The 27,968-nt window shown below is 40.5% G+C and overlaps 2 protein-coding genes across 2 annotated transcripts in view; one reads left to right on the forward strand and one right to left on the reverse strand.

The window, feature by feature from the left end:
- Nucleotides 1-13,752, forward strand: part of LOC144479967 (uncharacterized) — an 89,822-nt gene extending 76,070 nt beyond the window's left edge. The window contains exon 4 of the mRNA XM_078199102.1: nt 13,497-13,752. Coding sequence (XP_078055228.1) covers nt 13,497-13,752 — 256 coding nt within the window. The remainder of the gene's footprint in view (nt 1-13,496) is intronic.
- Nucleotides 13,664-27,968, reverse strand: part of eci2 (enoyl-CoA delta isomerase 2) — a 95,056-nt gene continuing 80,751 nt past the window's right edge. The window contains exons 6-10 of the mRNA XM_078199089.1: nt 22,894-22,996; nt 22,461-22,581; nt 22,217-22,306; nt 18,579-18,722; nt 13,664-14,203 (exon numbers count right to left, since the gene is read on the reverse strand). Coding sequence (XP_078055215.1) covers nt 14,048-14,203; nt 18,579-18,722; nt 22,217-22,306; nt 22,461-22,581; nt 22,894-22,996 — 614 coding nt within the window. The 3' untranslated portion in view covers nt 13,664-14,047. The remainder of the gene's footprint in view (nt 14,204-18,578; nt 18,723-22,216; nt 22,307-22,460; nt 22,582-22,893; nt 22,997-27,968) is intronic.

Below are 27,968 nucleotides of genomic sequence, written 5' to 3' on the forward strand. Positions count from 1 at the left end.
TCATTAATCATACCTTTAGTCAATATGCCTAATCTTTCTCGCATTGCAGCTCTGTTACGGGTTAATTTCAGCCCTGTAGACAGCTTTATTACATCAAAGGCCTTTTATAGGTACAGGTTGTTATTGTTACTATTCAGAACATGTAATTCTCAATTCATCTTAAGTACTTTAATCAATCTATGAGCTTTCAAAGATAACAACTTTAATCACAGTCTATGATACTTTATTCAGAGGGCACAAACACAACAAAACCTAATTTGACTTGTATTTGGCATTTCATTTTCTAACAAATTAACTGGTATCCAGCAAGTCATCACCAAGATGCATGAATTAAGAAACAACCGAGAATGTAATTCACCGTGTAATAATAGAGTTCAATGGCAGAGTGGACGGGGAATTGATTGACATGGTCCTGTATGCGACATCTGGCAACATGCTTCTTCTTTTGTCAATATGGTTTAATAATTTATTTCTTGTATTGAGGAAAGAGAATAATTTACATGGTAATGGCTCAAAATTAGTACAGTAGTTAATTTTGCTACTCTATCACAGATAATAACCTGAACAGTATCTGATTAAGTTTAAAGATTAATCTTTTAAGTTAATATAAATAGGGAAATCAGCTACTGAATAATCTACATGTGGTTGGATTGTCCGTATAATCAGGCTCTAAACTAATTGGTAAATGAACAATAGGGGCATTAACGGCTGTCTACACAGACCTCGCAGTCTCTCTGTTACATTACTCAGAGAAGCTGTGACAGGTGACATCTTTTCAGCTGTGGGAACGCCAGTGAAATTTTACAAACAAATTTAATTATAGGATTTAATATTGTATTTCAAAGCAAGTGCAGAAGATGCAACACCTGCCCTTTTACCTCCTCCCTTCTCACCATTCAAGGCACCAAACACAACAGTTTACTGATACTTCTTTCAATTTAGGATTCTGTATTCGCTGCTCATGAGAGACCAAACATGGATTAGTTGACTACTTTTCCAAAAACCTCCATTCGGTTCGCAAGTGTACATCTACGCTTGAGTCTTCTGTCATTTTTATTCTTCACTTCGCTCCTCCTGTTCATGTTCTGTCCTTGGCCTGCACAATGTTCCAGTGAAGCTCAATGTAAGCCCAAGGAACAGCATCATGTCTGTTGACTCAGCACTCTACAGTCTTCTGGACTCAACACTGCATTTAAGAATTTTAGATCGTAATCTCTTTCCCCATTTAGTTTGGTGGATTTTCATTGTTTTTTTCCTCTTTCAATTCCCTTACTTTGCATTTGGACAGCAGCTAGTCAGGACCCTGCCATTCACACCTCCTCTAGAGGAATCTTTGGTTTCTTTATTTGCCCTGTTCCCATTCCCTTTGGCCTTGCCCTATGAAACCTTTTGCCATTTATTCTCCCCACTCCAGATCTTTCTTGTTGTTTTTCTTTTGTTCTCCTCTGGTAGGTTCTGCTCAGTAGGTGTACGCCGTGGGAGACCTGTTGTGATTCACATTAAGAAGTTTAACAACACCAGGTTAAAGTCCAACAGGTTTATTTGGTAGCAAAAGCCACACAAGCTTTCGGAGCTGCAAGCCCCTTCTTCAGGTGAGTGGGCCAAGGCCATCCCCACACCCCCACTTCTTGCCTTCAAACAACCGCACAACCTCAAACAGACCATTGTCCGCAGCAAACTACCCAGCCTTCAGGAGAACAGTGACCATGACACCACACAACCCTGCCACAGCAACCTCTGCAAGACGTGCCGGATCGACACAGATGCCATCATCTCACGTGAGAACACCATCCACCAGGTACACGGTACATACTCTTGCAACTCGGCCAACGTTGTCTACCTGATACGCTGCAAGAAAGGATGTCCCGAGGCATGGTACATTGGGGAAACTATGCAGACGCTGCGACAACGGATGAATGAACACCGCTCGACAATCACCAGGCAAGACTGTTCTCTTCCTGTTGGGGAGCACTTCAGCGGTCACGGGCATTCGGCCTCTGATATTCGGGTAAGCGTTCTCCAAGGCGGCCTTCGCGACACACGACGGCACAGAGTCGCTGAGCAGAAACTGATAGCCAAGTTCCGCACACACGAGGAAGGCCTCAACCGGGATATTGGGTTCATGTCACACTATCTGTAACCCCCACAGAGTTTCACTGGCTGTCTTGTCTGGAGACAATACACGTCTTTTTAGCCTGTCTTGATGCTCTCTCCACTCCCATTGTTTTGTTTCTTAAAGACTTGATTAGTTGTAAGTATTCGCATTCCAACCATTATTCATGTAAATTGAGTCTGTGTCTTTATATGCTCTGTTTGTGAACAGAATTCCCACTCACCTGAAGAAGGGGCTTGCAGCTCCGAAAGCTTGTGTGGCGTTTGCTACCAAATAAACCTGTTGGACTTTAACCTGGTGTTGTTAAACTTCTTACTGTGTTTACCCCAGTCCAACGCCGGCATCTCCACATCGTGATTCACATGGGCAGGCTGATAATGAAATTTAATTTGATTGTAGTGGAGAGTGGGGTTGGGGGGGAGGTGGGGGCAATCACAACACGAAATCCTGCTGGCATAAATTGTGTTTGGGATTTTCTGATCCCACCCATTAGAAACAGGAATGGAAAATCACCCCAGTTAACTTTGTTTCTCTCTCCACAGATGTAACCAGACCTGCTGAGTGTTTCCAGCGCTTGCTGTTTTTATTCTGGATTTCCAGCATCAGCAGTAGTTTGTTTTTGTATTAGAACATACCTTATATGTCTTTTGAATGGTATGTTGTGAACGATGCATATATAAAATAACCTAACTATCTCTTCCACTTTCAGAGTTTAGAAGATGTGTTGTTCTCTTTTCTGGTTCTGAATTTTAGCTCCACCCTTTGATCTTTTTCTCTCTAATTTGCAATGGGTTATTTTGAATCAAACTCAAGATACCATTTTGGACTAAAAACTAATTATGATTAAAACCAAAAGTTCGCTGCAATTACATTGTGTATTGTCAGTATTTACTTAATTCGGTTTGAGTTACACTGCCATAGCACTAAAATTAGGCACTGTTCATTAGGTTTCCACTTCAATAGATGAAATCCAACAGATGTCATCAAGTGTCCAACCTCATTATTATTGGTTACCCTAATCCATCTTTCTATTGTTCCTAACGTCTGCCTGCTCTACAGCCTTTTGAGTTTTCAGAAAAAATGAGGTTGACATGGCAGTTTAATTCCATGCTGCCACTAGCTGAGGTGCTTCACCTTACCTCCTCTATGAAGACCTCTCTGCAGGTGTCCACAGCTGACAAGATGCCACATACAGGTGCTGTTGTCCCATAGCACAGAGTGCCTCAATAGATGAGATCATTTTCTGTGCTGTTCCGCATCAAAAAATCACTGGTGAAATCGTAATCCTCTGGTGGAAGGGCATTCGGTTACAACTCAGATATTATCCTATTGAAAATGTAAGAGAATTAGTAAACCTAGTCATGCCAGCGTTTCAGGTCATTAAATCTCTTTTTTTCTACCTTTAGGGATATAGGAGCCTTTATTTACTTTTTCCCAATTGAGATGTTCTCAATTAAGGTGCATACTTTTGTGGGAAGACCTATAATCTGAACGTACAAAGAGAGACAGATGGAGACCATCTGGTCCATGAAGGCAGCCCGATCCTAACATGGTGTAAACCTCTTTACATCATTGACCACTGAAGCAACCCTATAGGAAAGAAAAACAAAGAAAAACACTCAAGGCTGGTTTCCTGGTTTAGGAAATTTCTCTCTGCTGTTAAAATCATGCAAGGTTCCGGGAAACTATAGTGAATATTCTCCTATCACTTGAGAATTTTCTTCCCCAGTTTTCGGGCCATTTATTCTGACTTACCAACATAAATGCATTTCGGCTAATTTTGGGTCACTTTAGAAATATAAGTCAAGGTGAGAATATTTAGTGCGTGATGTGCATAAACTGTTCCAGATGCCCATTTTATGGATGGCTTTGAGATGGACTCCTTTGAAGTTCTGCCAAGTAGAGCAGTCTATTTCCTCAAATCGGCATTGGTTTCCCGTGCCAATATTCAGTGCAATTCTATCAAATTAGGGACAATAGAAGAGGAACTTTATTCCAATGTCAAGTGTCTACTGTATTCTAAGAGTAGTCTTGAGTATTGTTTTCAATCAATTCAATTTTTGGAAGTGATTCCGTTTATATTTGTGTTTAATATATAGTTTGGAAACCAAAATGAAATATCTGCAATGGAATGGGATAAATTAAATAGTTACAAAAGATATGGTCAGAGAATTAAAAGACGGAGCTAAATAAGTAATCTTCCTAGTACTAACCCTTCCAAACTTCAAAATCCCTCTTTAATGATGGTTAGACCATTGGTTATAATTGAAGAATCTGAAATAGGTCAACCAATGAGTCCTGTGAGTACATGTAAATTAGGCCTTCCCTTAACATAAATGAATTAAAAACAGTAATGAAGAATAATAAATCTGATATTCTTTTCAGTATATTATCCTGACTTCAATTTCTCTGCATATAACTATTTTCATTATTTAAAAAAAATTCCAATTGCAAAATCTATTAAGAGGGAGAATAATAATGCAGTGAAAGCGGAGATCTTATAATTACAAACTGATAATGTTCCATGGTCTGAGCGGAATGGCTCAGCAGCATGACCTGAAATTTGACGAGGCCAGATGGCATGGATATTTATGCTAACCTTCAGATGCAGGTCTTGTAATTCTAGGTGCACCAGGCAAACATTTCAGATAGGTCTTAATTTCACTTCCTGCTATCTGTGTTGGATTGTCACGCTTGGATTTGATTTAAAGAAAACTTCTTACTTTGTGCATCATGAGATCACCCAAAGGAAAATAAATTCAGCAGAGGAGATGGCAGATCATTTACAGACAGGAAGATTAATGTGTTACAGGGTGAACACTGTGTTTTACATTCTTACAGACCCTAATTTGTACCTATGCTGGAAACCAGATTGGTATTTCTGAGGCTTTTCTGATTGCTAGCATGTGTGTTAAACTGCTCCTGGGAAAATAATACTATTGCTATCCATACATAAAAACACGGAAATTAAAAATGTTAGTTTAATTGTGGAATGGATTTTAAGGTTTGGACAGTCAGGGGAAAGAGAGCAAATAGGAATGCCTTTCCTGGTACTACCTTGGAATTTCCTGGAATATAATAGCATGATGCTACTGTTGGAACATCATTTTGGAGACTCGTGGCTGGGGAGAGCAGTTCTACATTAATGTGCATGATCTTGAATAAAGTAGGTAAGGGATATTGGAAAATGAATTATTCTGCTGTGATTTAATTACTCTGTATGACACAGTGCTTTCTTTACTCACTATCCTATGCAACTGTTTAAAATGAAAGTATATTCTACTGAGTTGTCGTGTGTTATAAAGGAGATACCTGATCATTTACTGGAATTTTTCTTGATACTTAGCAATAAACTGCTGGCTAGAAACTGCCCAGCAGAAGAAATTTGTGCAGAGTTCCCCTTAATGACATTATAAACGGAAACAGTAGATGGGGGCAGGAGATGGCCACATAGCCTTTTGAGTCTGCTCCTCCATTCAATAAGATCATAGCTAGTCTTCTACCTCACAGCACCTTCCCATTCTATCCCAAAATTCTGGAAAATCTCAGCAGGTCTGACAGCATCTGTGGGGTGAGAATAGAGCCAATGTTTCGAGTCCAGATGATCCTTTGTCAGAGCTCTGACAAAGGGACATCTAGACTCGAAATATTGGCTCTATTCTCTCCCCACAGATGCTGTCAGACCTGCTGAGATTTTCCAGCATTTTCTGTTTTTGTTTCAGATTCCAGAATCCGCAGTATTTTGTTTCTATCCCAATATTCCCTTGATTCACTTGATTCTAAAACCTGTCAATCTCGGTCTTGAATATATTCAATGACTAAGCATCCACAACCCTCTGTGGTAGAGAATTCCAAAGATTCACAAGCCTGTGATGTAGCAGCAAGCTTTTGGCTATTCTAAGAGGAAGGCAAGCCTGGGATGATGTCAGGAGAGTAGGAAGGTCAAGGAGTAATGGGGGTTTGGATAAATTAAATAAAACAACTCAGTTAAAAAAAAAATCAGAGGATTATAAGATAGGGCTATATAATTAATATTCCTAGTACTAACACTTCCAAACTTTAAAATTCCCCTTTAATGATGGTTAGACCATTGTTTATAATTGGAGTGCAGAGTACCTGAAGGGAGGCAGTGAAGGGAGAAATGACAACAGGAAAGAGGGGTTTAGGAAGTATAAACAGGAGTTAGAAGGGATAGAAAAAAGTGGAACTAGAAGTGAGAGGCTCAGGTCTGAAGTAGCAGCTAAAATGCACATGTGAATGAACACACAAAAATTTTTAATTCAATAGGCCTGGTTGCAGCAGTTATTAAGATACTTATATAAGCCAGTAGTAAATGGGGAATAGAGGGGAGACAATAGAGGGAAGTCCAGAGTTCAAATCAGAGGTACCAAGGTGGGATTAAATTGATGAAGGTAGGGTGGAGTCAATGTGGAGCATTAATGAACTGTTGCTTGGAAACAGGTAGGCAGGGGAGTTTTGAAGTCCAGTGCTATTTGATGGTGGAGTACTGGGTGAACTAATGGAGGTTCATCCATGAAAATGAAGATCCATGTGGTGTACAGAGGGCATAAAGAAAAATAAGGAGCAAAGGGATTCTATGAGAGTTGGAGGGCACCATTGAGAAGCAGCAGTGTCCTTTGGTGCAGGAGAATGGGCATGTGGCCAGGCACTGTAACTAAAGCGGAAATACCAGTGGAACCAGTAGGATAGGCACAGGCTCAGATGAGCTGGAAGAAGCGCTGATCAAAGCTAAGATTTGAGCAGCAGATAGAGACACAGCAACTGAATCTGAATCTGAATGTGGCAGGTCCAGCACAAAAAATACATAATTGATGTCCAGGAATTTGGATGACAATTTGGAGAGAGTAACAGGGTTAATGTTTTGAGAACTATGACTCTTAAGTCTTGGGACTCAAAACATTGGCTGGAATTTTACCGGCCCGCTTGCCACAGGAATCAGAGCGGGCGAGGGGCAGAGCATGGAAAGGTCCGTTGAGCTCGGTGAGATTTTATAGTTTCAGTACGAGCGAGGTGGTAAAATCCCACCTCAAACTCTATTTCTCTCTTCACAGATGCTGCCAGACCTGCTGCCTTTTCCCAGCACTTTTGTATTTATTTCAGATTTCTAGCATCTACAGTATTTTATATTTATCTCCTCTCACTACATTATGCCTTACTACAACTATATTCCTATTAACTTCTCCAACTGAATTGGTTTCTGAACCATGGTCAGTTTGCTCATCCACCCTGCAGTCCCTACTTTTGTCCATACAAGCGGCAAAACTTCAAGCCTATTGGACAATTGCAAAGGCTGAGGCTTCTCCACTTGTACTTGCTTGATCCCCATATCGGCCTCACTTGCAATCATAGCCTCTTGTCCCTGACCATGGACCACCTAAGATGATCCTAGCTTAAGGGTTGTGATTGTCTTTTGGAACAAGGGCCCTATTTTACCATTTTGATTGTAAGTGCTGGGCGGACTTGAAACTGGGAGTGTTTCAGATCCAACTTTTAGAGCCATTCTGAGGCACCCCCAAATGCACTCTGCCTGAAAAGTATCAGTATAGTGAAAAGTATTGTTTCTTGCACATTATACAGACAAAGCATACCGTTCATAGAGAAGGAAATGAGAGAGTGCAGAATGTAGTGTTACAATCATAGCTAGGGTGTAGAGAAAGATCAACTTAATGCAAGGTAGGTCCATTCAAAAGTCTGATGGCAGCAGGGAAGAAGCTGTTCTTGAATCAGTTGGTATGTGACCTCAGACTTTTGTATCTTTTTCCCGATGGAAGAAGGTGGAAGAGAGAATGTCCGGGGTGTGTGGGATCCTTAATTATGCTGGCTGCTTTGCCGAGGCGGTGGGAAGTGTAGACAGAGTCAATAGATGGGAGGCTGGTTTGCGTAATGGATTGGGCTACATTCACGACCTTTTGTAGTTTCTTGCGGTCTTGGGCAGAGCAGGAGCCATACCAAAGCTGTGAAACAACAAAAAAGAATACTTTCTATGGTGCACCTGTAAATGTTGGTGAGAGTCGTAGCTGACATGCCAAATTTCCTTAGTCTTCTGAGAAAGTAGAGGCATTGGTGGGCTTTCTTAACTATAGTGTCAGCATGGGGGAGACCAGGACAGGTTGTTGGACACCTGAACACCTAATCTGGACACCTAAAAACTTGAAGCCCTTGACACTTTCTACTAGACAGGGGCATGTTCTCCTCTACACTTTCTGAAGTCGATGACAATCTCCTTCGTTTTGTTGACATTGAGGGAGAGATTATTGTCACCGCACCAGTTCACCAGATTCTCTATCTCATTCCTGTACTCTGTCTCTGTTCTGGAATAGTTTCTGCAGATTGGAAGGTAGCAAATGTCACCCCACTATTTAAGAAAGGAAGGGGCAAGAAAGCAGGAAACTACAGACATGTTGGCCATACATCAGTAGTCGGGAAAATGCTAGAACCTATTCTAAAGAATACGATAAATCAGCACTTGGATAATGATCTGATTAGGCATAGTCAACATGAATTTGGACAGATTTGGTGAGACGGCAAGAACATGGCAGATAGAATATAAGCTGATATTTTCCAATCCCATCTACCGCGAGTCTGGAAATTCTCACCCGCAGTCAACGGAACTTCCCAGGTCTGTCAAATTTTCTGTCCCACCCACGATTCCTGCTGTGGGCAGAACTGGAAAATCAGAATCACCTGGTGATCTTTCCCTATGGTGGTGGGCCCTCCCAATGTGGAAAAAACACACCCAGGGGCAGGTGGCCGCCCTCAATTGACCACTTAACTGGTTCAATTGGTTGCCCAGTGGGTGGCTACACACGAGGTTTTCTGTTACTGGCAATATGGCACTATGCTTGGAAGATATCCACTTTTGATGCCTTCCCTGCCATATAGCCAGCCCTACCATTTCCTAGCCTTCCCCCAGGACAATTTTACCCTCGGATTTGGAGAGACTTTTAAATATCAGTGCACTTAATTTTATTATTTCCTGATAGAATTATAAAAAGCCCACTATATTTTATTAATATAGTAAATTCTTTCTTCGAAGCACTTCTGTAAATATGTCAGGCACAACTTTTCCTTGTACCAATCTGTTTGCTGTCCTTGATATCTTGTGTTTTTTTAAGTATTACATTTATCCTCTATTATGATCCCTGGAATCTTAGCTACTACCAATGTTGGGCCTATAGCGACACATCTTTGAGCAGAGATCTTACATTGGAAGAATAGTCTTTCCTCAAGTTCTGCCAAATTTAATGGTAGGGGTTTATTAACGCTATTTGTCTCCATTTCCAAACTGGAACTAGCCAAATTGAAAGATTGGCTGGTTGTTAGACAGGTAGGCCTTCAGCACCTGGCTGCATTGGGGATTGCAGAGGGCAGAGGGAAGGATGAGAAGACCAGAGGTTGGAGAAGATCAGAATAGTGGGACTAGTGGGAGATAGTTTAAAACAGAGATGAGGAGGAATTTCTTCAGCCAGAGAGTGATGAATCTGTGGAACTCTTTGCCGCAGAAAGCTTTGAAGGCCAGGTCATTGAGTGTTTTTAAGACAGAGATAGATAAGTTCTTGATTAATAAGGGGATCAGGGGTAATGGGGAAAAGGCAGGAGAATGGGGATGAGAAAAATACCAGCCATGATTGAATGGCGGAGCAGACACGATGGGCCGAGTGGCCTAATTCTGCTCCTATATCTTATAGTCTTATAGTTTCTTAGCTGAGGACATCTCCCAGAGTGTGCTGGGAGATCAGATTATGCAGAGAATGGGGTCCAATCGCAGTGGTGGGAAAAGGGTTAGTTTGGGTGCATTGAGGGGCAGAGTTGGGGATTGGGGTGATGGTGGGGGGGGGGGCGCGGGTGGATGATGATGATCCTGCACCTCCTGGCCCAAATCCGCACTTATAGGACACATTCCTGCTAGATTCAGCAGTCAAAGCCTCCCTTCCCAGGAAACCTGGCAGAACAAGTTAAACTGAAAAATATTAAGATAAAATCTGAGGTACGTAGTCTCATAAAAAAAATTAGGCAAGGAAGCAGATGGGTTTCTGATCTCCATTAAAACGAGGTGGGTTGAATTTGGGAACTTGAGAATTTTTTTTACAATTTTATATCTCATCTGACCCAAACCCACATTTTTGAGATTTAACGTTCCCCACATACGACCAAGCACTTGACAACAAATTGTCTTAATATATTTTATAAGGGCATGAATAAAATTGTTAAAGAGTGTAGTTACCTCAATCCAGGAAGAGTCTGTTCTAACCAGCCATGGCTATCCTAGATATATTTACGCCTAACCTGTTCACTGTATTTGTAATCTGGCATTGCTCAATGATGACACAAGAATCTTCTATTATCACATATGTAGGTACCATTGCTCACAGGCAGCCTTTGATTTACACATCCCTTCTGCACAACTTTGACAAATAAGAGTAAAGATGTTAGATATAAAACAAGGCATAAAAGAGGGCATTCTTCATTTTAGAAATGCTGACACTTGCATTCTAAAATTCAACTCACACTAGACTGAAATTTTCAATTTTTTTTCCATTGAAATGCATAGCATAGCAATATAACAATCATCTATCTACAATGTGTGAAAACTGGGGCAAAAAAAAAAGAAACCCTACCAATACCTCTGCCTTAATAATAAGTCTCTAATTGATCCTACTACACCTTTTGTCATCTATCACTCTCCATACAATCTGGACTTTGCTTGATTTTCTTTTGAGACTTTTTTTTGCAATACGTTCTTCAAGTCTCATTATTTGAATCTCTATCTAGGAACAGCAGCTTTTGATACGTGCCCTTGATTTCCTGTAGGAATGTGTTTAGTTTATAGCCTAATAATTTGCATGAACATTTCCCAATGTTTACATACTGTCTTATCTGTTAGCTTTCCTTTGCAATTTATTTTTCTGAGATACCTTTTCCCCCCGTCAAGTACTTTTTACACTTGATTGCTCCTTCAGTTTTATATTGAACCTAATTATGTTAAGTTGCCATGAGGTCTGTATCCAAGTAACTTTATTTGCCAGGATACGAACTGAATTTTGACCCTGTAGATGCCAAAGTTACTCGCTTAAAGTTCTGCAGAAATTCTGCTGAACAGGACTTTCAATTAATTACTTACACTTACATTTCCTGGAGATTTGTCCGAAAATGTTCTTTTTGCCTGTAATGCATTGGCATTAATTGAAATAGGAAGTCTGATTTCCAGTAAACATTAAATCATGTATGGGATGGTGCCGATAACTGCAAAGGCAAGTAAGATTTGAAAACCTTAATTACTTCTGTCAGCCAGCATGGGAACTGCCGTAGGATCTTGAGGTGAAGCAGATTTTCCATTTATACTGAAAAAAGATGTGCAAGCTTATAGGGGAGGCCGATGTGTGTCCCTGGCTGATTAAGCTCATGCAATACATTGCTCAGCCACTACTTATTTGCTGGAATACGTCCGACCTACACTTTACCGCTTTACTAATGAGGAACTCAAGGTGAAAGTCTTGGAAGAATTCGAGCCTGAACATTCCTATCTCTTTACCAACTTTGGAACAACTTCTAAAAGCCTATAACACAACTGGCAGTACATTACAGTGACCTTTGAAGTCACTAAAGACCTTCAACATGTTGTTGCCCCCAATTCTGTCCCCATCTTTCCCAGAATTCCATATTTCAATCTCTGCAATCAGGTTTTCACCCCTGCCACAGTACCAAATGGATTTTATCAAATTACATCCTATATGTCTGTGACAATGGTAAACTAACCCTCCTTGTCTTTCTCAACCTCGCTGCAGCTTTTGACATAGCTGATTAAACCATCCTCTTCCAATGCCTCCCTCTGTCTTCCAGTTGGGTGGGATTGCACTTGCCTGGTTCCATTCTCCTCTATCTAATTGTAGACAGAATATCACCTGCAATGGCTTTCCTTCCTGCTCCCACTTTACTACCTTTGATGTCCCCAACAGGTACATCCTTGGTTTCCTTGTATTTTTCATCTACATGCTGTCCTTTGGCAATATCCAAAAAACAGCATTAGAATTCATATGCACACTGGATGACACGCAGCTCACCTTATCACCACCTCTCGATTTCTCCATGTTGTTAAATCAGACTTCTTGTCCAACATCTAGCACATGGATAAGAAAAGATTTTTCCTCTAAATGTTGTGGATAATAAGTTTTGGTCCCAGTTACAAACACCGTTCCTTAGCTACCAACTACAACCCTCTCCTTGGCATCTCAGGTTGAACCAATCTGTTCGCAACCTTGGTCTCACATTTCAACCAGAGGTAAACTTCCACCTATTTGCACCATTGCTTAGACTTCCTAATCACAACTCTATACCAATGTCTGACTCTGGCTCTGCCTCGGCTTATCTACTGCTGAAACCCTCAGCAATACCTTTAGTACTTCTAGTCTTGACTATTCCAATGTTCTCCTGGCTGGCCTCCCACATTTTACCCCCTGTAAACTTGACATCATCCACAAGTGTGTAACCTGTATCCTTTCTCACACCAAATCCCATTCACTGTGCTTCCTCATCTTTATTTCCATGGATTTGGCCTTCCCCATCTCTGTAATCTCTTCCATCCCTAAAACTCTCCTTGATATCTGCAGTCTTTAAATCTTGCATATTTTAACTGCTGCACCATTGGTGGAAGTTTCTTCAGCTGCCTAAGCCCTGGCATTTCCTTTAAAAATCCCGCTTTCCTTCTTTAAATGCTTCTTAAAACTTACATCTTTGAGCAATTACAATTCCACCTTTGTGTTGCCTCTGGTGTCAATTTTAACTTTAGAATGCTCCTGAAAAATGCCTCCCTTGTTTCCCTGAACAACCTGGGACATAGTTCATCAGGGCCTGCCAATTTATTTACTTTCAAATATGCTAAAACCCTTAATATTCCTTCTCCCACCATGTTTGTTCCACCCAATATTTCACACTTCTCTTCCTTAACTACAACATCTGCATTTCCCCCTCTTTCATGAAGACAGATGCAAACTATTAAGAACCATGCCCATGTTTTCCACCTCCACACACAGGGAAGCTTTTTGCTCTCCTTACTCTTTCCTAAGTGTCCTATATAATGTAAGCAAGATGCAGAGTTAAAATATATTCTTCAGTATGAACATAAATGGAGAACAAATATCTTCAATTTTGATTTTTAAAAGGGGTTCTGTGAAGGTGATTCTAGGATAGCCACATCGATGTCCGTTTTTAATAAAGTGTTTATTATAGTCCCATATTATATAAAAATGAATTCTCTCGGTTTTCTGACAGTTATAGTTTAATTAAGGAAGTAGTTTCTAATTTCTACTAAGATTAAGGATTAAATTGTACTATTTTAACACTTTCCAAATATTTTCTCTTAAAGGTGGACAATAAGAAAAGACATGCCTGATGTGCTGTACAGATGGTTCATCCTTCAAGAGCTGTGCAAATATGGGCCCATTGATTCAGTAATCTTTTCTGGACATAGATGCGCCCAAGTTGTGTTCAGTGATATACTGTCAGCATGCAAAGCAATGAATACTCATTCAGTGAGACTGCCAGAACAGCTTTATCATTGCTTTTGGTACTATCCATTTATGATGAAAAATTACAGATTTAAATGTACAAGAGAGACTTAGTATTACAAATCACACATTTTGATAATGTCCCCAATTTCAACTCTCTCCCTCCCCACTGATCCATAATCTCCCAAAGTAGTAGTCACACATAAAAAGGATGTTTAAAGTTATACATTTCTGAAAATATTTAGGAAAATCATGTAGCAGTTTGGATGACCAATTAGTAATTACATTGCAAACAGTATTGACAAAGAAAATTGCAGCATAATCTCAAACATTAACATAAAAATGTTATTCAATCATAACTAGAATTTAGACTTCTGGGTGTAAATTACTGATTAGTGGGGAAACAAAATCATAATTTTGATTTTTTTTCAAAGAAGCCCATTATGGCATTTATGCATTCTTCAGACAACCATCTCTCCGCCAGTCTTTCACATTCTTGGGCATTGACAGCATGCAGCTTTTCCTTTTCAACACCTCTTATTAGCTGCTTTGAAAAGGCCAAAGACTGAAACAAAAGTAACATGAATAACAAAATTAAATTCTTAAAAATGAGACTAGTGTGCTGCAAGATCTGAAATTAATAATTAAAACAGCTTCACTTCATTCAATTGGATCCCTTACAAAAGGAGTTACAGTTATCAAAATATCTTGCGATGCAAAGCCACCTAAATGACTAGTAAAGGCAGCATGAATAGACAAAAGATTGAAGTGAACAATGTGGTAAAAATATGGATGTTGCAATTTATATTCAAAGCATAAAGTCACACCAGACACTGCCCATAACACATAGCAGTGACAAAATGATTACATTATCCACTATATAAATGAGCACATTGACATAATCAGCCATAATTTGCTTTAATTTTATGCATGGAGTAACTGATAATGAATGTAAAGCTAAGTAGTATTTTCAATCCTTGGATCATTATCTTTGAAATAAAGAACAGTCTCTAGACAGCAAAATAAGAATGCCTATAAAGGTTTCAATCAACATGCTTACACACAAAAAGATATTTATCGCTGAATTGATATTAAGCAATCCTTGTGTCTAGTTATCCTGTCTTAAAGCCCAAAGGTGCAGTGCTAGCACTTAACTCCACAAGCAAGGATAAACCTAAATTCATGCTCTCCTTGCATGGTTGTTGGACAATATAAAGGCTCATGGGATTGTGGACATATATTAACATAGAGACAGGATTGGTTAAAGTATGGGAGAGGGATAGGAATAAACGGTCATTACGGTTGGCAAGCTGTTATTAGCAGGGTGCCGCAAGGATCAATGCTGGGACCTCAGCTATTTGCAATCTATTTTAATGACTTACATAATTCCCTAGCTACTAACTTCATTCCTCTCCCTGGCAACTGTCTGAGACTAAACCAGATTGCTGTCATATTTTACCCCGAGATGAGCTTCTGACCATGTATTCGTGCTGCCTATTTCCACCCCATAACATGGCCCCACTGCTGTCTCAACTCATCTGCTACTGAAACTCTCCTTCATGCATTTGTTGCCTCTATGCTCAATTATTCCAACACATTCTTGTCTGATTTCCCATATTCCAGTCTCTGTAAACTGGAGGGCATCCAAAATTCTGCTGCCCACATCCTAACCGTTCACCTATCACCCTTGTGTCACTGACCCATATTGATCTCCAGTCGGCAATGCCTTGATTTTAAAATTCTCTTCCTTGTTATCAAATACCTCCATGTTCTTGTCCCTCCCCATCGCTGTAATCTCCTCCAAACCCCCAAGCCTCCAAGATACCTATGCTCATCTAACTCTGGTCTCTTGAGCATCCCCAATTTTAATCACTATCAATGGTAGCTTTGCTTGCATTAGCCTAGGTCCCAAGTTCTGGTATTCCCTTCCTACACTTCTATTTTCTTTACTTTTCTCTTTTCAGACACTGCCTCAAGACTATAGCTGGGCTTATGCACCCAATTGTGACTTGTGTGCAGAATCTGGTGAAAGCCCTGATGTGATTGTCACCCCCCCCCCGCTACTGACGTAATGAGATTCCCACCTAGGAAGGCCGGGAACCACACTTAAATCTCATTAGAGGGCTTTCCTGCTTTATTGTGTTGGGGAGGTGGTGGCATAGTGGTATTATCACTGGACTAGAAATCCAGGGTACTGCTCTGGGTGCCCAGGTTCGAATCCTGCCATGCATGGCAGATGGTGAAATTTGAATTCAATAAAAATCTGGAATTATAAGTCCAATGATGACATTGAAATCATTGTCGATTGTTGTAAAACCTCATCTGGTTCACTAATGTCCTTTAGGGGATGAAATCTGCTGTCCTTATCTGGTCTGGCCCACATGTGCCAAGATTCTTTGGAAGAGCATTATAAAACAAAATATGACAAAGACATATGAAGAGGTATTTTGTCATAAGACCAAAAACTTTATTATTTAAGGTTTTAAGGAGTGCCTTAAAGAAAAGTGAGGTAGGGAAGCTAGCACGAGGGGACACAGCTTTAAATTGAGGGGAGATAGATATAGGACAGATGTCAGAGGTCGGTTCTTTACTCAGAGAGTTGTAAGGGCGTGGAATGCCCTGCCTGCAACAGTAGTGGACTTGCCAACATTAAGGGCAGTTAAATGGTCATTGGATAAACATATGGATGATATTGGAATAGTGTAGGTTAGATAGGCTTTAGATTGGTTTCACAGGTCGGTGCAACATCGAGGGCCGAAGGGCCTGTACTGCGCTGTAATCTTCTATGTTCTATATGGATAGATTTCCAGAACTTAGGGCCCAGACAGTTGAAGGCATAGCTATCACTGATCAGAGTGATTAAAATTGGGAATAATTCAGGAGCACAGATGTCTCAGAGGGTTGAGTGGCTGCAGGATATTACAGAGATAGGGAAAGGAGAAGCTATTGAGGGATTTGAAAATCTAAGGAAGGTTAAGAGGGTGACATAAGAGGGTTGTCCAATGAGGAGAGATTAAGTAGAATGTACCGATACTTTCTGAAATTTATAGAACAATGAATGGTGATCTCAATGCAACATTTAAGATTCTGAGCAAAGGGTTTAATCTCAGGAAAAGGGGATGTACATTCAGGCGAGACTTTACGGCCGCGCTCGCCCAAAAAACCGGAAAATCCCGCCCGAGGTCAATGGATCTTTGCATGGTCTATGTCCTGCCACTACAATTCCCGTGGTGGGGGTTTGAACGGGAAAATTCCGCCCTCAGACTAAGATGGGAAGAGATTACTTCACTCAGGGTCCTGAATCTTTGGAATTTTCTATTTTAGAGGGGGGGTTGATGCTCAGTCTGAGTATATTTAAGGCTCAGTTTGATAGGACCCTAAAGGAATCAAGGGAAATGGGATCGAGGGAAAGTAGACTTGGGGATCAGACATGATCTGATTAAATTGCGGAACAAGTTTAAAGGGCCGTTTGGCCTACTCCTGCTCTTATTTTACTAAGGTTGTGCTAAGAGCAGGGGTTGGGCACAACTAATTTTGTACGAACAAAATCATGAAGCACTTAGGCAACATGTATCGTGATGTGTTCATTGGACAGGTGAAAATTGGTGACATAGATGCAAGCAACAAAAAAATTATAATTAATTACCTTCCAAACCTTTTTTTTGCAGCCCGTTACTCAAAATAAAGCTGTTGTAATTCAGAATACTAATGAGTGAACCTGAAATAATGGTCTTTTCTTCTCAGATTTCTACCTTGTTTTCTTCCTTTACAGCTACCTCACCTTCTTCATTTTGACTTATTTCTCTTTTATTCTCTCACCTCTATCCTACCCCTACCCATTGTGCTGTTCTATTCCTCTCTTTGTTTCCCAGGTCTCCTGTTCTGATCTGTCCTCTTGTTCCACTCTCCTGACCTTCTTCCCACCTCTTTCCTTTTGTCACCCTCTTTTTTTGCTCTTCTGCACTCCTTTCTTCTCTCTTATCCTTCTGTGTCTCTCATTTGTCCCCCACTAGTCATTTCCTTCATTTTTGATTTGTATATTTTCTACCTCCAGTACTAATTTTCTATAATTTTACTTAGTATGAGTCATTGAACAAAATGTAACTAGTATGATGTGTTAGGCAAGTGTCACACTACTGAAAATTGCACAGATGCAAGAATTTAAATAATACGTACTGTAAAGCCATTGCCTCAGCTCTTTACATTCCAAATAGTATAAGAAAGGGAAAGATACAGAATTTTGAATCAGAAATCTAAATGTGGAATAAGAGCCAAAAGTTTGTTTTTATTCATTCATGGGATGTGGGTATTACTAACTATGCCAGCATTTATTGCCCATCTCGAATTGTCCTTGAGAAGGTGTTGGTAAGCTGCCTTCTTGAACTGCTGAAGTCCATTAGGTGTAGGTATACTCGCAGTGCTGTTAGGAAGGGAAAGGTATTACTTACATCGTCATCAAAAGCCAAAATTGACAGGTAGACGCACAGTGCTGTTGGCAAGGAATTCCAGGATTTTGACCCAGCGACAGTGAAGGTACAGCGATATAGTTCCAAATTAGGATGGTTACTTGGTGAGTTCCAGCAGTGCATCTTGTAGATGGTACACACGGCTGTCACTGTGTGACGGTGGTGGAGGAACTGGATGTTTGTGGATGGGATGCCAATCAATCAGGTTGCTTTGTCCTGGATGGTGTCAAGCTTCGAGTGTTGTTGGAGCTGCACTCATCCACGCAAGTGGAGAGTATTCTTTCACACTCCTGCCTTCTGCGTCAGGAAGTGAGTTAGTCGCCGCAGGTTTCAGAGCCTCTGACCTGCTCTCGTAGCCATAATATTTATTTGTTTGTACTAGTTGGAGTGAGCATACAATCCAAGCATAAAATACATATTGATACCAATATGAAAAGTTTTATTTAAAATATTTTAACAAAAATGTTTACGTACATTTTTAGGTAGTTTTGCATAAGCATGCAATCTTTTCCAAACCTCTTTCTGGAACGTACTGTCAGGGAATACCTCAGTCACCAGTCCCAGTTCACAAGCTTGAGCTGCTGTTAATTTCTTGTTGAACAAGAGAACTTCATTGGCCTAATGGGATGAAGGAAACAAAATAAGATAGAATTTACTACTCCCATAATAAGAGATTGCTTCGGATTGAGTATTCATAGAACAACAGAAAACCTATAAGTAAAGTATGACATTAATTCAATTAATGAGCTCAAAATTTCAACATATGTTACCGTGATTCACACAAAATTACTTGAATTTGTAAATTACTTTCAAAGCTTCTGCTTACTACTTGATATCTGTACTTTACATTGTGGAAGATTCAAAATTATAATTTGCATCTCCGAGAGCCACCAGAAAATCATTACCGGGCTCTGGAGTGTTGTCACCTTGGAATGAAATATACATTTGTCACAAAAGGCTGGTTTACAACTACTTGTTACCATTAGAAATGTTTCAATCAAACCATCAGAATAGGAATTTTTTCTTGACACAATTTTACAGCACAGAAACAGGCCCAACAGGTCTATGCTGTTGTTTATGTTTCACATGAACCTCATTCCATTTTATTTAATCTCATCATATCAACACATCCCTCAATTCCTTTTCCCCTTATGTATTTATCTAACCACCACTTAAGTGCTTTGGTGGTGTTGCCCCCTCTTCTACAATTGAACACTTTGGCCTGGGTTTTCACAACGATTGTGAATGTCTCTGTTGAAAAAATGGCAGAAGAGGCTGAAGCCTTGTCCCCAAACATGGCACCTACCATTTTCACTGGGGTGGGAATGGATCTGGTTTGGGATTTGCATGTGCATTTCGGGAAGCCAGCTCCCATGTAAAAACAGAAACTGCTTTCAGTCATGTCTGACTTTCGTTAACCAGGAGTGGGAAATATGACATGTACAAATTAGACCTGTAGGTAGGAGCAGGTCTAAACTTCACAGAGTCCTTTGGAGAAGTGGGGTACCCTTTAGGAGAGGTATGGTGCCCTTTGGAAGTGGTAAGGTAGAATTTACAGGTCAGGTGCCTCAGGCACCTGAATATATGTAAAAAGAGCATAAACACCGTAAGTGTCAAGCTCGTTGGAACTCTCAAAAGTGTCAAAATTAACAGAGAGTCAACTGTCAAAATGTCATGGTAGGTGTAAGGACAAAGGGTGATGGGTCGAGAGCATGGATTGGCATGAGTTGGAGTAGGGGCTATAAAGAACCATGGGGCTTGGTAGAGGGGCTTAAGCAGGCATATAGGCTATAAAGAGTCATGGGGGTTGGGTAGAAGGGCATAGCTTGGTATGGAGGCTAGGTATGAGGAGCAATGAGGGTAAGTGGAGAAGAATAAGGAGGCATGAGATGGCATGGATGAGACATATGGAATGTGCGCAGCTCAGGGCTGTCTTGCTTTGTTATTTTTAAAAGCTCGGATACTGTGCCAAAGCACAAGGGCAAGCGTTGTGGCCAGCCTGCTTTCACAGTCAACAGCTTCTGTACTCATTTCAGGGGTAACAGACCCAACTTCCAGAGAACCCTGCCACCTCAGAACAAAAGTCCCATCTTCTGAGATACTTTGTCCTAGCTCTGTTTTGTGGAGGTGAGAATTTTCCCAACCGAGTTTCCGATCCTGGAGCAACAATTCCGTCCTTTGTCTAGGCTCTCGCTAGAAGTCCTGTGCTGTTTGCCTCAATCACTTCATGTGCTACCAAGTTCCACATTCTAACCACTTTCTGGGTAAAGAACTTTCTCCTGAATTCCTTATTGGATATAATATTGCATCTTACATTTATGACTCCCATGACTGGATTCGATGCAGGTGACAGAGGTCTCACCCACTGGCTGGATAGCCAGTGAGAGCCCTTTACTGCCTCTTTTCCGGAAGGTCTACTGCATCAGGTGTCTCACGGTTGCTTTACTGGCCAGTGGTGGCCTTCCCTGGGATCAAGGATCTTGGGAGCAGAAGTCGTTGCACTAAGCTGCAACTGAACCGCAGTACCACCGGAGAGGCAGTGGCTGCTGCCGGTACGACACCTTCCTGAGGTTGAAGACCGTCACGGCCCCTGGTACTGGTAAGTGATGGCGGGTGGTTGGGGCCAGGTAGGGGTTGCGGGGAGGAGGGTTGGCAGCAAGAGCAGGGAGGTGGCTCTCGGTGGCCCCCCCATTCATGATGTCTAGACAAGGAACAGCAGTTGTGGTTACCTACCTTATTGACATTAAAGCAGTTTGTGGATTTCAACATTCTAGATGTTGACCCTGACCCTGACCTGTGGCCATTACATTTTAAAAATTAAAAAGGAATTTTTAGCTGAACATCTTGCAAGGCATTAAATCATGTTACCAAAATGTTAGTGCTCTGATTTCAAGGGATTGCAAAGAAGGTTTAGTGCTCGGGCAGATCACAGAGTGCTTCAAAAGTATCGAGTTATTCCTTTCTGATTGTATTAAAAATAGAAAATGATGGAAATATTCAGCAAGTCAGACAGCATCCGAGGATTGAAACAGAGTTATTCTTTCAGCTGGTGATTTTTTAAACATTATTCTCTGCTTTTATTTCAGATTTCCAGTACCTGTAATATTTTGCTTTGATGTTAGCTTTTTCATATTGTGTTCATATTAACAATGACATAATAATAGTTAGCAGTTATGGCATTGGACTAACAACACAGAGATCTCAAATTCAAATTTCATCATGGCAAGTTATAAACAATTCAGCAAATCAAAAATGCCAGAAAAGCTGCCAAATTGAGGAAGAATCCAAGAGGTTGACTAATATATTCAGGGAAGGAATCCTGTCATCCCTTTCCACTTTGGTTTATGTGCAACTTCAGCCTCACGCTGTGTCGTCCTCTCTGAAATAACCTAGCAATGCAACACCATTGCTTCAAGTAAGTCCTGTCACAACATTCACAGAGAAGCATGGATAGGCAGTAAATGCAGCCTTGCCAACATCCTGAGAATAAATAATGAAAAAAATGTACAAAGCTGAGTTTTTAATTAAAGTAGTTTATTTATTTATTAGTCACAAGTATGCTGACATTAACACTGCAATGAAGTTACTGTGAAAATCCCCTAGTCGCCACACTCTGGCACCTGTTCGGGTACACTAAGGGGCAATTCACCTAACCTGCACATCTTTGGAGTGTGGGAGGAAACCGGAGCACCCGGAAGAAACTCATGCAGACACAGGGAGAACATGCAAACTCCACAGTCACCCAAGCCGGAATTGAACTCGGGTCCCTGGCACTGTGAGGCAGCAGTGCTAAACACTGTGCCGCCCTTTCAATGTTTTGGGGTACATTTACCTTCATTTGTTAATGTTCATAAAAGTTTGGGTGTCACTATTTTTTCTGTACCCATCTCATACAGTTAATCAAATGGCTCATGTGAAACAGCACAAATCAAATTAACAAGAAGCACTATGTAGATTTATGCATTTTTTGGAACTTGTTTATTTGAAAGCTTAATAGAGTTATGCATCAGTAAATGTATTAACAATAATGCTGGATACAATACTGTAAATTTTATCAGTATGTTTGGTATGGTTTGTTAAGAAATCTCAGTGGTGAAACTTGCTATCCATACCTTGCTTGTACCCATCATCTTAGGGAAGGTGTAAGATGAGCAGCCTTCTGGACTTTGACCAAGTTTACTAAATGGTGCATGGAATGTGGCCTGTATTGAAACATTACGAAACAACACAGATTTATTACATTCGCACACAACACTGGCATTATTTATTACCTCAAAACAGTTTGCTGCAGAAAAGAGCAGATTTTTGGCAAATATTAAAAAGATCAACCAGATGGGAGCACATAAGAAGACTCACTTTATCAGTGGAATAGACCACATCAAATAATCCTAAAACAGTGACAGCCACTCCAACAGCAGGACCATTAATTACACCAATCAATGGCTTTGGAAAATCAATGTAATGGCTTATGTATCTCCTGTTGGAGGGAAATTAAACCATATCAGTCAGTTAATTCAGCAATTGAAAAAATACTTAGATAAATGTTACAATAATCAAGCTTAATGAAAACAATTACGTGCTATTACTATGCTCAAATATATTTCTTAATATCAATGACAAAGTAGAGTTTAGTGCTTATATATATGTTTTTTAAAATTATTCTAATATGTCTGGTGGAAAACTGCGATAGACATTGAATATCTTATCCACTTCTGATATGTTTTCTGACAGACTCGGAGGTATCACTGTCCATGCCTTCAGTGTATTTTAATAGTCACCCATTGCTCACTTTAGTAGTTCTCCCGAATTCTTGGACTTCTGTTCTAATCCTTCTGCCCCAATATTAGTGAAGTTGCTCAAGTCATTCCCACTACAGTAATAGTCACCACTACCTGCAGATAAAGAGACAGTAAGAGTTCAGATTCAGCAAGAAGGCTTTTAATTATTCATCTTAAAAATAAAAAGTATTTTTTGTTCCTGGAGACTGAATGTGTCATGTCAATTTGACACATGTCAAATACATGAGGATAAACTATTCATTTGGAATGGTTTGCTTTTTCATGTTTTTTGTGTTATAATATTTTCAAGTGGATGGTAAATTCAAATGACATCATTTAATATAATTTCAAATGACTCTCAGCACCACCTTGAGCAGCCAACTTCACAAAATTATTTTAGTAATTTAGCTTTGAATGAAAAACGGAGAATTTGTTTACTAGATTTCTGTAGCCTTCTCAATTTTCACTTGTAGTTAGTGTGTGTAAGTTAACATATTTCTCTAATTTCAGCCAATCACTAAATATTTCTCTCCGGATGGAGCGACACGATGGCACAGTGGTTAGCACTGCTGCCTCAGAATGCCAGGGACCGGGTCTGATTCTGGTCTAGGGTGACTGTGCGGAGTTTGCAAGTTCTCCCCATGACTGCGTGAGTTTTCTCTGGGCGCTCCGGTTTCCTCCCACAGTCCAAAGATGTGCTGGTTAGGTGGATCAGCCATGCTAAATTGCCCCTTAATGTACAAAGATGTGTAACTCATGTGGATTAGTCATGGTAATTGCGTGGATGGGGTTATGGGAAAAAGTAGGAGGGGAGGGCCTGGGTAGGATGTGTTTTCAGAGAGTTGGTGCAGACTCAGTAGGCTGAATGACCTCTTTTTGCACTGTAGCGATTCTATGGTTCTATGGAAGTGCGATAATTTGACGTGCAACAATCTGATGTCTAAAAAGGTGCAGACAGGAAAGAAAAGCACCAAAACAAAATCCATCCCATGTTTTCTGGTTTAGGGCCAAATAGCACAAATATAATTTCAAATTGTCAGCATTTTCTTCAGGTTAATTGCATAACTGAAAAGTATCTCCAGAAGATTTTGCCTATTTGTACTTCTGATAGCATTTAAAACCAGCAATAGACATATACCAAATCAAACAGTATTGTGACCAAATGGAGATCAGAGACATTTGTGAACAATTTACTGCAGACTACTGCCACAATTATTTTCAAAAATTGTAACATTCAGTATTGATTTGGATTAAACAAAACTAAAGAAAGTTGAAGATTACTGGACTCAAACTCAGCTTGGGCCTTTCCAAATACGAGTTGCATATAATGGTTATTTTTCAATTTTAAAAACATGCCGCAGCAGTAACTATTCTGGGTAATCATACCAGCTAGAAATCTGCTGGCTTAAAAACTATAAGTGGTTTCTTTTTGTAAGACACCAAATCTCCTCCGCCTCTTTGTGGACTTCTCCATGTTTTCTGTTTATGATGCAGTTCAGTCAAATCTGGGCCAATCCTCATTGAGACATTGTGGGAAAGGCTGTATGTTTTAAACAAAATTAAATTAAATTGTATCCAAAAAGGATGAAGTATCTAAAATAAAAACATAAAATTGTTAAAATAGGTTATCCTAATGATTAGTTGGATTGACAGTGTAGAGATTGAAGGGGAAAAAAATTATAGGGCTATGAGGAAAGAGCAGGGGAGTGGGACTCAGTGGAAAGCTCTACCAAAGAGCCAGAACAAGCATGCTAAGCTGAATGGCCCCCTTCTATTTTGTATCATTCTATAATTCTATTGTTAGATTGCATGTCATTGGCACATTTGAGTAATTATATTATCAAATTGTACGGTACATAACTTCAGTAGTGAAAAGTGTTGATTTGTATGTAATGTTGGGTTATGTTGTTAAGAAAGTATTAAAATTGGCATCACTTTAAGTGCCAAATATTGTATCGTAGCTTTAAGAAAGAACACAGAGTGAACTGAAGTTACAACTTGGGCACATTTGCGTATTTGGGCTCCAGCAAGTCGAGCTTAGAATCGTAGCATCCCTACTGTGCAGAAGGAAGCCATTCGGCCCATCGAGTTTGCACTGACTCTCTGGCAGAGCATTTCCCCCATATCCCCATGCATTTACCCTGCTAATCCCTCTCAAGCTGCACATCTTGAGAAACCAAGGTACAATTTACCATGGCCAAGCCACCTAATCTGCACATTGTTGGACTGTGGAAGGAAACCAGAGCATCCAGTGGAAACCCATGCAGACATGGGAAGAACATGCAAACTCCACACAGACAGTCACCAAGGCTGCAATTGAATCCAGATCCCTGACGCTCTGAGGCAGCAATGCTAATCATTGTGCCACCATGCTGCCCTAACAGTAAATAGAAGCTAAAGCTGCAAAACCAATTGGCTGGACAAATGGGGACAAGATCTCTGGTTAAAGGGTACAAATTATCGTTAGATTGTTGCAGGGAAGCTAGGAGCTCCTTTCCCATTGGTTAAGAGTTGCAAATATAGGATTAGAAATTAGTTGTGTTGATTCAAGTATGAAGTTACCTGCAAAAGAATATAAAAATAGGGGTGCATCACTGAAGTCTTTGCATTAGCACCGTCAGAGACATTTGCTGGAGGACATTGTCAGAACACAAAATTAAGAGTACTGCACTTGCTAGGAAATTAGTATTAGCATTGCATATTGTCAGCTGACAGGTCCTTGTCATGGACTGAGGGATTACCGCAAGAACCCAGTGGATCCAGTTTGGACAGGATTGCCAGGGTTAATGCAATTGCCTTAAAAGAGAGAGAGAGAGCATTCAGCAGACAACTTTCAAGTGTGTAACTTCAGCCATTAAGGTAGCCTGGGATGTTGTGGATTAAATGAGGAGCCACTAAAGTTCAAGTCTTAAAGGTGCAAAGGGATTGGCTAAGCTAAAATCTAAGGATGTCATGAGTCAAGAGACCAGGATGCACAGGAAAGAGAGACCGACAGGTGTTGAACTTTTGTTTCGCATCATGCCTCGAATGATGAAATGATATGTACTAATCTTTATTGTCCAATTAACCTTGTTAGTTTGCATTCTAAATCAGTGATTGTCCTTCATGTCAGTAAGGTTATTCCTTGATGAGAATTTTCTTACTCTGGCGTTTAGAGTCCAAACTCCTACAGTTTATAGCAACCGCAACAGGATGGGAGAAAGAAGGAGCAATCTTTTCCAAGGGCAAACAAGGAATAAAAAGGACTTCTTTTTCCGAGTTTTCAGATCTTGAGTTGATTGCCTAATCACGAGCCTTCTATAAAAGGGATAATTTTGGTATGATAAGATTTCAGAAACTTAGACATTTGGATTAGTGGCTAGACTTCGCTAAGATGTATGAGTCTACAGGGATAATAGGAGCAATAGTGATTGCAATGGGAGCAGTGATAAAAAATATCAAAGAATAGAGTTAGAAAAAATTAGCAGAGGAGAAAGGGGAGTAAAATATCCTCAGAGGACGAAAATAAAGTTCATTCAAGGAACCGGGAGGACCAAGGAAAAATCAGAGCAGACAGTCTCTACAGTTAATTAAATAGGCAAAAAGTGGAGTGCACAGTAGAGGGGTGGAAGAGGAGAATGAAAAGCTATAAAAAGCAGATGCAGAATTTAGAAAGGGATGTAGTAGAACGGTCAGCGGTGTTACAGCATCAGACAATGACAATTTTACAAGCAGGGAATTTTATGCATGAGTTGCAGGGGGTAAAGTAGTTGAAGTGGTCTTAGAAGGAAAACACTGGTCTCATAGAGGAATTGAAGGATGCATGCAGGGCTCTCCAGGAGTTGATCAAATGGTCTCACGGAGACTATGTAGAGATTGAGCAGTTGAAAAAGAAACTAGGAAAACAACAACCAGTAGTTTCAGCGGTGATTATTAAGTCCCAAAGTTTCCAAGGTGACAAGACAAGCAATTTGGAAGATTTAGATGATAATGGAGATACAAGCCAGGATTTTGCGCCCCTGTTTGCTGTGGGCACAAATGGCGAAGGGGCCACAAAACCCCGTGAGAGCCAAAAAAAAAAAGGTACTCTCGCTGGCAAGACGTTGCGACACAATTGTCCCTGCCCCCTGCCAATGATGTTATGGGGTTCCCACCGGGCAACAATAAGAACCCTATTTAAATGCTTTTCCCTGCTGTATTGTGCCCCCACATTCAGATCTCCTTACCGCCAATGTAACATCACGTCACAAGGTTTACAGCAGGTCTGGACTAACGTGAACTTGGCGAAGGGAACCTGCCAGACACACAGTTAAGTACAGCCTGCAAAGGGGACCCCTTAGCACCGCACCTTTCCCACTATAGGGGCAGTGCCAAGAGGGGGGAGCTTCCTTTGGGGAGGTGCTTGGGCAGGGCAATTTCGTGTGTCCATGAAGGTGGCGGGGGGGGGGGGGGGGGGGGGGAGAGGCGGTGTGTGTGTGTGGCTCCCCCATGTGCATGGGAGGGAGTCTCCATGTCTGTGGTGGATCTCTGTTTTTATTTTTAGTTTGGTTACATCAGGACACTCAAAACAAATGATACCTAGATCACTGGAAAGCCAACATTGACAGAGGGTGGGCACTGATGGCATAGAACCCATCACCAGCATTTCTTTTCCTCAGAGTGTTTGAAAATATGGCAGCAATAGCCGGCAGTGCAGCTGGCAGATTGCACACCACTTTTCTCACCTGAAACAATGCTTTGAAAAAAAAGGAATATTCTGCCCACAGAGTTTTTCTCCCGTTCCAGTAGCTGTATAGAGGATGAATCTCTCAGAGGAATAGTGCGGTACAGGATGATTTTGAAATGTTTGACAACTAATGCATTACAAGCTCAAGTTCATGAGATAGAGACTATTAAGTCAGGAACTTGTCTGATGATGTTGTATACGCTGTATCAGCATTTCAGGCTGCGACACCCAGATTTAGAGGATTAAGCACTGCAGGAAAATAATTCTTGCAGTTTGTGATTCAGGATTTAAGATGGACTTCATTGTGATTTATATCAAAGAACAGTAGATAAAGTATTAGATGCAGTTCCTAGAAGGTTAAGTGTTGAGAAAATTATTAAT

The sequence above is a fragment of the Mustelus asterias genome, chromosome 2, assembly GCF_964213995.1.
Source record: "Mustelus asterias chromosome 2, sMusAst1.hap1.1, whole genome shotgun sequence".
NCBI classification, from domain to species: Eukaryota; Metazoa; Chordata; class Chondrichthyes; order Carcharhiniformes; family Triakidae; genus Mustelus; species Mustelus asterias.